Source organism: Phodopus roborovskii, unplaced genomic scaffold (genome assembly GCF_943737965.1).
Source record: "Phodopus roborovskii unplaced genomic scaffold, PHOROB, whole genome shotgun sequence".
In the NCBI taxonomy this organism is placed as follows: Eukaryota; Metazoa; Chordata; class Mammalia; order Rodentia; family Cricetidae; genus Phodopus; species Phodopus roborovskii.
The window spans coordinates 21,591,160-21,605,242 of record NW_026126588.1 but is presented as its reverse complement, the minus strand read 5'-3'; the positions used below and the strand labels follow the sequence as shown (position 1 = coordinate 21,605,242).

Genomic DNA, 14,083 nt, shown 5'->3' with positions numbered 1-14,083 from the left:
GCAGTAACCCAACCGCTTTACTGTGATTTCAATCAGCCGGGCTTTGCAGGCATAGCTTCTTTTTAGGAACTCTGATCCACATTACTTATGAAAGAAACTGCTAAGGAGCCTGCGTTGGAAAGATGGCATAATCTACACTGGCACAAACTTGTGTTAAAACTGTTACCCACCTTGAGCTGGACTGGAAACATGTAACATTGTTGCCCTTAAAACCTGGAGTGTCTCTTGCTCCCAGAGTGCTCCCAGAGCTCAGCGGGTTGGGACCAAGCCATTCATTTCTCACCTTTGGGTTCATCCCCAAGAGGACTGGGACATCAAATCAGTCAGTAAAGGAGAGGGGCTGGAGGTGACCCTGAGGAGGTGTCCTCAATAGGGACATTCAGTATGCTGTATGTGAGGATAACTTACCCTGCAGACATCTCAAATTCCACCAGGACCAGAAAGTTGTGCTGAGACGACACATTCGTTTCTGTGAGTCAGCTCTTCCCTGTGCATGCATAGTCGCATAACAGATACCGTGTGATTATTTTATGCCTCAGGTGGCTCAAATCATTCCAGCCTCAGCCATCAAGAGATCTGATCATTGGTTTCTGTCTCTTTGATGCATACCCCCGTTGCCACGGTGACAGATCTTCATAACTGGGAGGGGCTGTCTCTGAAAGTTACTTAGCTAAAGTTTTGCTCTTTCTTTAGGAGACTGAGCTCACTTTAACAAGTACTCAAGGGACTGCAACAATTAGGAAGCTGGTGGCATTCTCAGCTTGTTAAAGTTTAATAAACAAACAAAAAACAGACACGGGGCAGGGGTGGGGTGGGGTGGGGGCGGGGGGGTTGTTGAAGTTTAAAAGCTGGCGTGGTCAAGTTAAAATAGCCTGATGCATCTTTACCACCTCGGGCTCAATCTACATCATCATTCATTGAAAACACGTTCGCTGCTCATTTTTAACACCTGTGAAGTCCCTGGCAGTAGGAATAGTTATTAAGTTGTCGGTGAGCGCCACCTGCTGGTGTGAGCTAGAAAGCACCAGCAACTTGACTGGCAGGCTGTGATAGGCCTGATACCATGTGTTTGTCTGAAAGAATTTGGACTTTGGTATTTTGGGTTATTAAGGCAGTGGAATGCTCTAATTGCTGATTAATGAGAGGTTTCAGGGGAGATGGATGTTACTATGTGGCCTAGAAACTGGTCTTGTGACATTTGGTAAAGGAGGTGGTGGTCTTTACCTTTGTCCAAAGAGTCTGAAGTGGAGAGTTTTGGATTGATTCCGTTGGCAGTGGAAGCAGCAGGTCTTGGCAACTTCAGCCACATGGGTCTGGCTTTAGAGTTAAGGATTAAAGAAAGGGGTTATGGAATTTGCCTCCGTGCCTAAAGCTGTTGAGGCCAGGCATGGGACAGGGGTGTCCCTGAATGGAGGCCTAGGAGAGAGGCCATGGCGTGAAGCGGTGAGGTTGAAGTCTGGATCGCCTTGGAGAACCCAGGATATTTAGAAATGCTGCAATCATGGGTTACCTCCTAGGAGGGCCGCTAACGGTGTGTGTGTGTGTGTGTGTGTGTGTGTGTAACCAGCCTGAGAGAGAAGTGTGTGTAGTCAGCAAAGCCGAAAGGAGCTGGAGATCTGAAGAGCGTTTTCACATCGGTCGTGGAGATGCAGAGCTTGGAGATGCAGAGCTTGGAGTTTGCCTAGCGGGGTTTTGGGCTTGCTTGGATCCAGGCTGTACTTCCTCACTTACATTTTGGAGTGGTGATGTATACCCTGTGCCACTGTGTGTTGGAAGCTTGTGATCTACCTTTTGGTTTCTATTCTTATCCGTGATTACAGTTAAAGGGAGTGCATGAACCTCAGAAGAGACTTGGAACTTTAAAACTTTGAGACTGTGACAGACTACGGGAACTTTTGAAGTTGGACTCAATTTTGCGTTATGATATTCTTACAAGCTTATGGGGGACAGGGAGCGGAATGTGATGACTTGAATGTAATTGGTTCCCATAATCCCATAGGGCGCGGCTCTATTAGGAGGTGAGCCTTTTTTTGAAAGGGTGTGGCCTTGCTGGAGGAAGTGTCGCTGGGGGGAAGGGCTTCGAGGTTTCCACCCAGTGTCTCAGTTGACTTCCTGTTGCCTGCATGGCGTGGGACTCTCAGCTTCCTGCACAGTACCCGGCCTGCCTGCCTGCCGATGGACGGAACCTCTGACACTCTAAGCGAGCCACCTCAATTAATGTGTTCTTTATAAGAGTTGCGGTGGCCATGGTGTCTCTTCACAGCGACAAAGCTTTCTAAGACAGAGCCACCCAATCAAAGGATACTTGAATGCTGTACCGAATTCTTTTCACTTCTTTCTTAACCTTCCTAACGCTGCGACCCTTTGATTCAGTTCCTCATGCTGCAGTGACCCCCAACCAGGAAATCATTTCATTGCTACTTAATTAATTTTCTCTGTTATGGATCATAGTATAAATATCTAGTGTGCAGACTATGTCCCCCAAAGGAGTCATGACCCACAGGTTGAGAACCATTGCTCCGTGGCAGACACAGCATCTAGCTTTGTAGTTGTCAGCCACTGGGGAGGCTCTAAGGCAGCAGCGTTCCTACAAGCTGCACTGGGTCTTTATAAGTGACAAACTCCTGAGACTGACTATTCCTGCCACTGAAACCTCACAAGCAGCTCTGAAGAGAAACGCCTCAAAAGGTGTGATGTAATTCAGCAGCTCGGGCAGGGCTCTCACATAACAGAAAACAAGGCTTTCTCCCATAAGCAGTGGGTCTCTGTTCACTGTCAGTCTTTGAAGTAAACAAAAAACAAAATGTACAATATAGTCTGAACAAACCCTGTGTTCTTAGACTCTTGTCTCCAAGACTGTAATCAGCTATGCATGCTACATCATCCAGCAAAACTATTACAACTACTTTTTCTGTTGTCCATGTTAATTTGACAGGATTTGGGCTCATAAAACATCCTGAAACTGTTTATGGATCAAATGAGATACACACACACACACACACACACACACACACTCATGTATGTATGTATTTATGTATTCATAAACCTTATCCCCAGAAACTAATCTAACAGGACCTCATAGCCAAAACCAGTTGATATCTTTTTAGGTGTTTTGGTTTGAGACAGGATCTTGGTGGTGTGGCCCTGGCTACCTTATAACTTTGTAAACCAAGCTGACCTTGAACTCACAGAGACCTGCCTGCCCCTGCCTCCCAGTGCTGGGATTAAGCTGAGTGCCACCACCACAGAATAGCCATTATAACACCCTGAGAAATACATTAGTTTCACTAGAAGAGACTTAACGGAAAACAGAGGAGACAGTAAGTTGTAATCTGTCAGCTAAATTGTTAAAACAGTATTTGTCTCAAAACTATTAACAGCCACTTCTTTAAATAATACACATTAAGGATTTTTTCCTACTTCGAGATTATTCCTATATACATATTTTAGCTGATAAATCTTTTGCTAGCTTTACAAAATGAAAATAAGCAATCTAACGATAAAGCTTCTCATTTTCTTGCAATTATTTTTAAAATAGTTTATTTTATTCATATTATTTAAAAAAAAACTCCATATTCCTCTTTTACATAGTTGCAGGTCAAAAAACACTAAACAGTTTCATGGTTTGCTGAGATACAGGTAGGAAAACAGATATATGACATGAAGCTTGTTTAAATCTTTCTTAAAGAAACATTATTAATTTAAAGAGTTCCAAGTAATTTAATCAAATTTTCGGCGATAATTATTTCTGAAATGTATAAAATGTAAATAATTATTAAAAGGTTAAAAACCAAAATGTGATAAAGCTTTGCTTCCTCCTTATTAAAAATCCAGACAATATGTCATATCAAGACAGTTCCAAGAGTTACAGTGGCTGCTGTCTCAGTCACCCTCAGAATCGCTGTCCATTCTCATGGGGACCGAGCCTCGCACTGAGGACAGCAGCCTGTCTTCGATGGGCTTCTTGGGGTTCTCCTCCAGATCGGTCTTGATTGCTCCTGACTCAGACAGTTTCCACTCCAACTCTGCGTGGCAAACAAAAGGCAAACTGTATAAGGTACCAGAACCCCTCAAAGGGGTCCCTACCCAAAGCCCACCGACGACTTAAACTTTTCCTGAGGGGGTTCAAAACAAAAGGTCAAAATCTGGTGACCACTTTACTGCCAAAGTTTTAAAGTAGCAAAGAGAAAGGAGGAAAACAAATTAAACTCTTAGGAAGGAAAACTAAAAGCTGACCGAATGAAATACTGTATGAACTGGAACCTGCGTGAAAATTACGGTAAGACATGAGCAACATGCTGCTGTGCTACCGAGTCTCAGCTTAGACATTCCCATGAAGCATTTAGAGGAAACGCCTCCACGGTGTGAAATCGAATTTTAATTAATAAAAGGGAAATTCCAGCTTCATGTCTGATAGCCTGTCCATTCAACTCAAAGCATTTACGCAATCCAAATAGTAAGTAAATAAATAATACAAAGTAAAGAGTAGGAGCCCAAGAACAAGTTCCTGTATTTTAAACTCCACTCTTACACTCGGTGAAAACGCCACACAGCGGAGCAAAACTAAGTGACATCAAAGACGCCAGGTAGACTGCCTCCCTTAACCAGGTCCTCCCGCTACGACAGCCAGCTTTAGCTTATCAAACTGCTTTAAAGTCCTCTATGAAACGGGGTTTGCATGGTGGTTGCCAGGGGCTGGAGACAAAATGAGACAGTCAAATGGGAAAAAAAAAAAACAAAACAAAAACAAAACCCCTCCAATGTAAGAAGGAAAACATTCGGGGGCCTAAGGGGAGCACGGCGACCACAGCTAATAATGAACTACACACACGAGACATGCTTAGAACGTAGATAATACTGTCACCAACGAGAGTGTGAGTCAGGCGACAGCTTCGCTCAACTACCTGTGATCCCTACATTGAGCATTTACACACCTAATACCTAGCTCTTTTTTTTTTTCTTTTTAATGAGCCATGCCTCAGTAATGCCAGGGGCAGTGTGCACCACCAAGGTGATCATGTGCCTGAGCATTGTTAGCTCCAGGAATTACGGCTGAATGCTCTTTAAAAGGAAAAAATAAGGTTTCTGACTCTTGACTCAAGAATGTATTTCTTTATATGTACACATGTGCACATGTGCATTTAACATCACTATTCACTTACAATCATTATATATACAGATGTACTAACCCTCAAATAAGAACTTTTCTGGAAATAAACAGAGTACATTGGTAGCAGACCTAGTGTACCTCACCAAAACTGCTAGTTAGACCTGGAAGGCCGCGCCAGATCTGCTAGTTACACATGATGGTCTCATCAGAACCGATGTTGGCTTTGATGGTCCCTACAGCAGAGTCTGGGTATTTAATAGAGACTAATGTCTTTCTCACAAGACTACCCTGGTTCTTAAGAAAGTGGGTCGCAACTGGCCGTGGTCGCTCACTCACGCCTTTACTCCTAGGAGCTGGGAGACAGAGGCAGGCGGATCTCTGTGAATTCAAGGCCAGCCTGGTCTACAGAGAGTTCCAGCACGGCCAGGCAGTCAGGGCTATACAGCGAAACAAACAGGATGTTACCACACGGTAAACCTGGCGCCTCTTCTCAGACGCTCCCAATCATGTCTGTACCAGGCTGAATAACTGGGTGTAAAAGTGTACAAGAACATGTATATAAAAAACCATGTATATAAACCAAGTATACAAGAAAGTATATTTTTAAAGAGAAGCAAAGCAGTTGGGTAGATTATATTTCAATGAAGAAATAACCAATTTCACCTGACAGAGAAGCCACTAGCCTCAGATTCTGTCACGACTCATATATGTTAACACCCCCATGGATAACAGGTATAAAGGAATAAAAAACAAAAAAACCCTTCCAAAGTTAAGAGATAGCATTAAATGAAATTTAAAAATCAAGACTACAGAGGAATGCAAGCATACATATAAGCGAGTGCCATTAACATGTAAGCTAAGTTAAAAGCAAAACCCGTGATTTTAAGCTACACCGGTAAACAAAATACTCAAGCAGACGAGTGGAATATATTTGATGCTGACAGAAAGTAAAGGTGAGTCCAGTGTGGCCCCTCTTCCCGAGAACAGCGGAGTCTAGCTCACTGCTCCTGGGGACTCTGCCACACAGAGGCAGAGGTAAACTGAACAAACCGTGACGCCCATCTAGGAAACTGGCACTCCCTGCCTGGAAGGGAGAGTCCCTGCCCACCTCTCACAACACCCTCAAGACGTCAAGAGCCCCTCACCATCTCTTGTCAGGTTCATGCCACCGAACACCAGAGGACCAATGAACTGTGCCTTGATGTCACCGTCTACATACACGAATACTGTGGGCAGGTTCCTGTCGGGGTAATTGGGTATGCAGGTGGTGGAGATGGCTTTGACAAACTTCACATCGGGAAACTTCCTGGCGAGTCCACTCAAGTGCTGGTTTATCAAGGAACAGAGGGGAATCCTGGAACACAGGAAGGGAACACAGCAGGGCTGTGAGCTATGAGTAGACAGGAACAGAGCCCTGTGGTCCTCCCTCTGACATGGGAACCTCAGAAGGGTTTGCTACAGCAGGAGGAATCCACGTTTCCAAACAAACAAACAAATCCGTCCAGGGAGAGTGAATAACTCCAAAGTCCAAATCCAATCTAACTTAACGGTAAGTCTGAGAAAACAGCTTTGACGGTGTTGACAGCTGCCGCGCCTTCCTGTCAGGGTCACCCTGAAGAGGACACATGCTGCGTGTGAAATGGGCCAGAGGCACCCCGTGTACAGGCAAAGGACAAGCCTGTGTGGTAAAGAAGCATGGCCCTCCTCCCCGCAGTTCCCTCAAGGCCACCCGGGCCACCCGCAAGCCATCAGTTTCTCAGAGCCCTCAGATGCCAGATGCTCTGCAGGGAGGGCGACCCCATCCGGTTTATCTTGCTTTTCTGTTTTTTTAAGATTTAGGTCTTCCTAAATCTCCTCCAGCCTCAGACAGGCTAGTGTCAAACCCTGTCAGTCTCCGGCCTCAGACAGGCTAGTGTTAAAACTGTCCCAGTCTCTGGCCTCAGACAGGCTAGTGTTAAACCCTGTCAGTCTCCGGCCTCAGACAGGCTAGTGTTAAACCCTGTCAGTCTCGGGCCTCAGCCCCTCATGCTAGCAGTGCTAGTGTACTAACACACCTGGCAGAATTCTTTTTTAAGTCACTGCCCTATGCTTTTAATAGACACATTACTCACAAATAGTAATTTAAAACCTTAAAATGAAAACTGAGCACTAAGGTTTGGGCCAAATACCACAAAAAAACACAGAACACAAGTGCAGGTTAAAAAAAACAAAAAACAAAAAAACAAAAAAACAAAAACAAAAAAACAAAAACAAAACCAAAAACAAACAAACAAAAAAACCCATAAAACCAAAACCTTCCTTATAGGTTAAACCCATACAGACTGAAGAGAACACTTTACAGACCATGTGGAGACGGCTCACCCTTGTTTGTACAGGTGTAAGATCACCCATAAGCCCTCGCCGGCTTTGGTAACTTCTTGAACATAATCCTTCCCTGAGATCTCTAAAACTTCTCCGAATTTGTTCTTCAGCTGAGTTGCTTTCCACTCAGCCAGCCTTTGCTGCCTGCAAAACAGGAAGAACACACTGAAGTCACACAGATGAACACTTGTGCACGCACAAGCACCTTCAGAAGAAAAAAAAAAAAACCCAGTGACGGACGGGGCTGACTGATTTGCCTCACGGTAGAAGTCTAAGAGCAGTCTGTTGAAATGTGTAATACACTTAAAGTCCCTTCCCTGTGGTCCCTACGGGTGGCACTCACCGGTACAGCTCGATAGCACGCTCATCCTCCTCGCTGAACTCATCCTCGTTCTCTTCCAGCTCCTCCAACGTCATGGCTTCATATGTTTTCACTGAATTTAGTTTCATTGACAGAAGCAGAGAACATGAACAAACACACACGTTAGTGCCTTTGCTTTCCTCCCGCGTAAGGCCCGGTCCACCGGGACAAAATCCAAGGCACCGCTTAAAAAGACTCACGGTCACACTACAAGGACACAAATGGCAAGTTTCTCAGATCGGTGAAACGCGAGTCGCGTGTGCCTGACGCTGCCTGCTCTGGTCTCCGGGGACACACTCATGGGCAGGGTGTCCTAACATGTCTCATGTCACCCGTATCGTACGTGACACCGGCAAACTGTCCTGTGCTGTGCGAGTCGCCGTGTTTTTCTCTACTCGCCCTCCATGGCCTTTGTCTGGGATGGGTTGGTCCCCTTAAGCCTATGTCCTTGAGAGCAGCCAGGAGGTGGACTGTTCCCCACAGTACCGACTATCCCACGATACCCAAGTGCCCTGCAGGGGAGAGAATCCGCAAGCTCCCCTGGGACCTCAGCTGTCAGCCTCAACTCCCTCAGCTGCTTTCTGGAAGATGCCGTGGGCGCCCACTTTGATGGTGTCATCTTTACCTTTAGTGTTTGTCCCCTTACTTGAAGCCTCACCTAAGCCTCACTCGGCGCTGCTCAGGAAGCTCTGTTCCCCAGCTGATGTCTACTGGATACTCTGTTACCTGCCTAGTGTCTGCTGTTTATTCTTCAACTTTGGCTTGCTGTATACTTAATAAACTCACTCAACCAAAAGCAAAAATATGGCTGTCCATTCCTCATCCCTGGTGACAGACAGCATAGACGGGGTCCTGCATAAACCATCCTTCCTACAAGTGACTTTAATCCTAGCACTGTGGAGACAGACAGGCAGCTGGAACTCTGAATCTGAGGCCAGGCAGCTGGTCTACACCAGGAATTCTAAGCCATCCAGGGATACACGGTAAAATCCTGTCTCTGAACAAAGAAAGGTTTATTTCTATTCATGTATGAGTGTTGTGCCTGCAATGCGCATACGTATGGTGCTGGGCTCCCCAGAACTGGAGTTACAGATGTTCATGTGTTACTTATTAACGGGTGGTAGGAACCAAACCTGGGTCTTCTGCAAGAGCAGCCAGTGTTCCCCATCACCGAGCCACCTCTCCAGCTCGAGTTTGGATGTTCCCATTGGCCCTTTCTTCTAAGTGGAGGGCAGCACTATCTTTTCTTATATAGCCAAGTGCAGGGAAATCTGCCTCTTATTTCACTGTGATGATTATTCTTGCTTCTGGGTATCAAATCTGGCTACACTTAAATGACGATGAACATCATCTCATGCAAGCCACTGCTGCCTACTCTACGGACTGCCCTATGCCCGTGGTCCCTGGAACACTTCGCTGATTTAAATTCAGGACCCAGCTCTCCTTTACCCACGTATCTCCACTGTAAGTGAATGTGATCCCACCATTTTAAATACTGGGAATATGCTGACAACTCCAGAAGTTAACGCCTCCGGCCCTGACTTCTCTAACTCAACACCAACAAATGCAATTCTCTGCTCAACATCTCCATTTGTTTGTTAAGAATCATTAAGTTGGGCTGGAAAGATGCGGCTCGGTGGTTAGAGTACTTACTACTCTTCCAAAGGACCCAAGTTCAACTCCCAGTGCCCATGCCAAGGTGCTCAAAACTGCTCGCCCTGAAACCCACTCTGTAGACCAGGCTGCCCTCAAACTCAGAGATCTACCTGCCGCTACTACCCAAGTGCTGGGATTAAAGCCGTGTACCACCACTGCCTGGCTCTGTAAGCCTTCCACTCCTGTGCCAGTAGCACCTCTACCCCTCAGACTACCCAAGCCTGGCAGGCTTCCTTGCCTTCTCTCTCTCACACAACACTGCGATCCATCAGCAAATTCTTCTGGCCTCTCCTTCAAAGCACGCCCAGCTCTGACCACTCGCCCTCTCCTCCACCACGACAGCCAAGACAGCGGGGTCCCTGGCATTGTCCAAAGTAGCACAGAGGAAGACATCGAGCATGCTCACCCACTGACTGCTGGAGGAGCTGCTGCGCCTCCTTTTCTGTCTCCTCCCTCTCCAGTTCCTTCAGGCTTTCCTTCGGGGGCAGGATGCCCTTTTTGCGTAAGATGTCATTCCACTCGGTGTCTGCGTTGGGGTCCTGGGACGGAAAGGACAAGGGCGTGGTGGGGTAAAGTCCAGAAGAGAAGGCACAGCGTGGGGAAAGGCGGCAGACGGGGAGGAATTCAAGCTCAATCGCTCTGGGGCCTCGGAAGGTCTACTGGCTCCGCTGTGGCCTCCCCATAGTAAGCTTTGGAGTAAGACTCAGGAAAACGATGGGCAGATTGGCATCAAGGCTGCACCAAAGCTCCGACCTATCTTCTGTTTAGTATCTTCATCCATAATGTAAACACATTTCATTTGAAACTTTGATGAATGTCTACATCATCATCCAAAGTGAATCTGACCACAAAGCCTTATGATCATTTGGCGAAGACATGGACGGTGGGGTTGTAGGGTGTCTCTGAAGTCTCCTAGCTCTGAGGCCAGGAAGGAGACGCCTGCAGATGCCCCCTGACTTTTCTGAGCTCTCACAGTGGCATCATTCCGGCAATAGATTTTAAGTGGCCTCTTGTACTGGTTGGGGTTATTGTGTTGTTTTGTTTGTCACTTTGACACAAGTTAGTCACTCAACTGAGAGACCGCCTCATCAGACTGGCCTATAGACAAGCCTGGGGGAGGGGCAAGTCAGTCCACTGTGGGCAGTGCCAGCCCCAGGCCGGGAGAGCAAACTAAGCAAGGCCGGGGGACAAGCCGGAGGGCAGCATTCCTCCAGAGGCTCCTCACGCCTGCCTCAAGCCTGCTGTCTGAGCCCCCGCCCTGACTTCTCAGTCAACACGAGAGTTGTACAATGCAAAGGGCCCTCCCCTCCCTAAGTTGCTTTTCGTCATGGTGTTGTACCACAGCGACAGAGACCTAACAAAGACCCTACTGCATTGAGCAGTAACTAAGAAGGGTGTGGCTGTCGGTGGGCATGACGGGTACAGGAGCCACCACAGTCAAGGTGAGGTAAACAAGCTCCTATACAAACTAGACACTGCTATCAGGACAAGCTTCCTTGAGAAGTGACCATCTCCTGCATCTGCTTGTGTTATCCAGAAACCTGAAATTTTCAGCGTCAGCAAAGAGACCACAAGACTACGACAATGCCCAACCCTATATAAACCACAAAAGAATTCTGCTTGAATCTGGGCCTCTCTAAACAACAGGCTACAGATACACACTAGTTAAGGAAGTTTTACCTTTATCTCTGAGTGCTGGAATTCTCTCTAAAGGAACCTGAGCTCCCCTCCCCCAACAAGAGGAAATGGAGACAAAATAACATTTTAGCCAGAGGGACCAGAAAATGCAAAAAAAAAGTCCCCAAAACAAAGACACAGACATTCTGAGCTCCAGTCTTGAGAGGCTGCAGTAGGCTTGGGGAGGAGAAGGCTAGGTTGACAGATTTCTCCAAAGAATAAATCAGGAGAGCAGACCGTCCCCCACTCATGATGGCTAATGTTTATTAAAAACACTAAATGATAGGCACTTCCCTTTAGCAGAGCCAACACTGACCTCCCAGGTGAGATGTGGCTCTCAGAAAGATCCTGCCATCTCTGCTGATACCACTCTGAACCTACCTGATCTTCTCTGCTTCCAGAAGCTAAGCAGGGTCGGGCCTGATCAGAACTTGGATGGGAGTCGGTACCACCCCGAGGAAGTTAGCCAAACTGACTAGGATCAAAAATGGTCTCACACCCGGGACCCGGATGCCCAATTATTCTGGGGTGGCACGGGTTGGCAGAGCACTGACACGGGGGCCCGGGACTTGGTTCGTTATAAGAACTCAAGGGAAGGACCGTGGATCCGGTCACGTCTGTGTCAAACCCAGCTGAGACGGAGCACAAGAAAGGAGACGTTTCCTTTCAGCAAGGTGGTCAGGGAAGGCGATCCGGCTTGTGGCGGGCTTGTATGGATGGCGGCTCCCTCCAGAATGCCGGAGCCCGCAACTGTATACCCACCTGCCATCCACCCAGGCCCTTCAGACTCCTTAAACACAAACACACAGAAGGCCGGGGCCCTTGGTCAGTGGCAAATGTGGCTGTCACAGATGCTTCGCTCTTTGAGACTATTCCTGTGGAGTTTCTAGCACTTTCTTTGGACTTTTGTCAAATACTACCAGCAAATCGCAGTGTATACACACACACACACACACTCTCACACACACACACACACACATATATATATATATATACACATACACACACACACACACATATATACACAAAAACAAAACAAAATAACCCTCGGTTCTGGTTTTCTTCGCTTTAGAAATTAACCGGAGTAGCAGCCGGCTGGCCCTAGGGCTGGGCTCTGGAAACCGGGAAGCGTTGGGTAAGGCCAGCTGCAGAGTCGAGGCCTTCATCGGTCAGGCCCGGAGGAGGAGGAGGGGCCAGGGTCGGGGCCCCCAGAGGACAGAGATTTGCGGGGCAGGACACACCCCGGCAGGAGCGCCCAGCCTGGCGCGGTGCGCCTGCGCAGGCTTCTCACGCGGCCTGGCCGCAGCCTGCCGGGCGGGCGGGGCAGCTCAACTCGTGCAGACCCGCTGCCAGGCCGGGCGCGAACCCCCGAAGCGGCCGCCTTGTGGGTCCCGACCACGCCACACTCACCTGCATCCTGCCTGCTGCCACCCAGACCAGCGATCGGCGTCCCGGGCCCCGGCCCCGCCCCCGAATCCTCTGCGCGCAGGCGCAGGCGCAGCCCCGCCCCCGGGCCCCGGCCCCGCCCCCCGAATCCTCTCCACGCAGGCGCAGGCACAGCCCCGCCCCCCCCCAGCCCCGGCCCCGCCCCCCCCGACTCCTCTCCACGCAGGCGCAGCACCGCCCCCCAGCTCCGGCCCCGCCCCCCCCCCCGAATCCTCTGCGCGCAGGCGCAGCCCCGCCCCCGGGGCCCGGCCCCGCCTCCCGAATCCTCTCCACGCAGGCGCAGGCGCAGCACCGTCCCCTCCGTCCTTCGCCCCGCCCCCGGAAGCGAGCGATCTGGGTGAAGCCAAGAGGAAGTGAGGGCTCCGAGTCTGCGCCTGGGCTCCAGGGAGCCGGCGCTGCGACCGTGTGAGCGAGTGAGTGACAGCTCGGGCGGCTGGGCCCGCGGCGTTGACGTCACCCGCGGCGTCCTGATCCCGGGCGCTGCCTTGTTAGGGAAAGAAAGTGCCTGGCGAGGCCGCCGTAGGCCCTGCAGCTTCCAGGCAGCCAGCCCGAGCTGGTCTAGACTGGCCTTTCTGTGATCCCGCGCTGGGTGTCAGCGAACGAGAACACAGGCCCGTCTCCATCGTCCCAAACTGCAGTTGAGGACGCTGGTCTAGCCCTGCTGTGAAAAGATGCATCCTGCGCAGCCGCAAGCTTCAAGAAGGCCCCAGTACACAGCGGAGCTCCGTGCTTTTAGCTTGTAATTACCCAACTTTAAAACTGCAACTCACTGTAATCCCCAACGACCAGGAGAAGACCAGACGATCACTGAATTCGAGGCCAGCCAGGGCTACAGAGTGATCTACAAACAAACAGACCTGCAGCTGCCTACCCTGGGACATTATTTCCAGACAACTTAAACCAGGGGAATCGGAACTGATCATCTCTAATATTTTCAGAAATGATGTAGAGTTCCCTAAGAACAAGGTGCTTTGGTTTAAAAATTTGGAGAAGCCCAAAATTTCACCCGACTCCTTCCAACCGGGTTATGGACCTGCTCAAGTGTTTTATTAATGTATCTAGCTGAAAATTGTTGCGCATGAATTTTCCTCGTTTTCACTCCAAAGTCAGTTTTGGATTGTTTACCCTGGTGGTGAATTGGACCTTATGCTTCTCTGCATCCTGTATATCCTGCACAGTCTGCTTCACATCATGGTGTTTTATCACAGCAACAGAAACCTCAACTACGACACATAAAGACAATGGACAACCACACATATGTCCAATAGCAACAATAGCCCCGGATTCATCTTTCCCTTAGCAACACCCCCACACCAAAGATAGACTGATTCACTATTCAGAATGTATTTCCATAATTCACATTTTCTTTCTTTTGAGTAAAGCTTTGGGATGGCTTTTACTAGGCTTCCCTTCGCCCTCCTTGTTTCTGCAAGTGTGTATAAGAAGGCCAAGTTCTCATTAAAAAAACAAAA

General features: G+C 48.5%; 1 protein-coding gene across 1 annotated transcript; it reads right to left on the bottom strand.

The window, feature by feature from the left end:
- Nucleotides 1-3,726: 3,726 nt before the first annotated feature.
- Pdcl3 (phosducin like 3) lies at nt 3,727-12,331 on the bottom strand. Its single transcript, XM_051204306.1, has 6 exons — nt 12,246-12,331; nt 9,895-10,127; nt 7,815-7,905; nt 7,472-7,615; nt 6,256-6,464; nt 3,727-4,025 (listed from the first exon to the last, which is right to left on the bottom strand). Exons 1-6 carry the CDS (start codon nt 12,329-12,331, stop codon nt 3,883-3,885), a joined length of 906 nt encoding a protein of 301 aa, XP_051060263.1. The 3' UTR covers nt 3,727-3,882.
- Nucleotides 12,332-14,083: the final 1,752 nt, after the last annotated feature.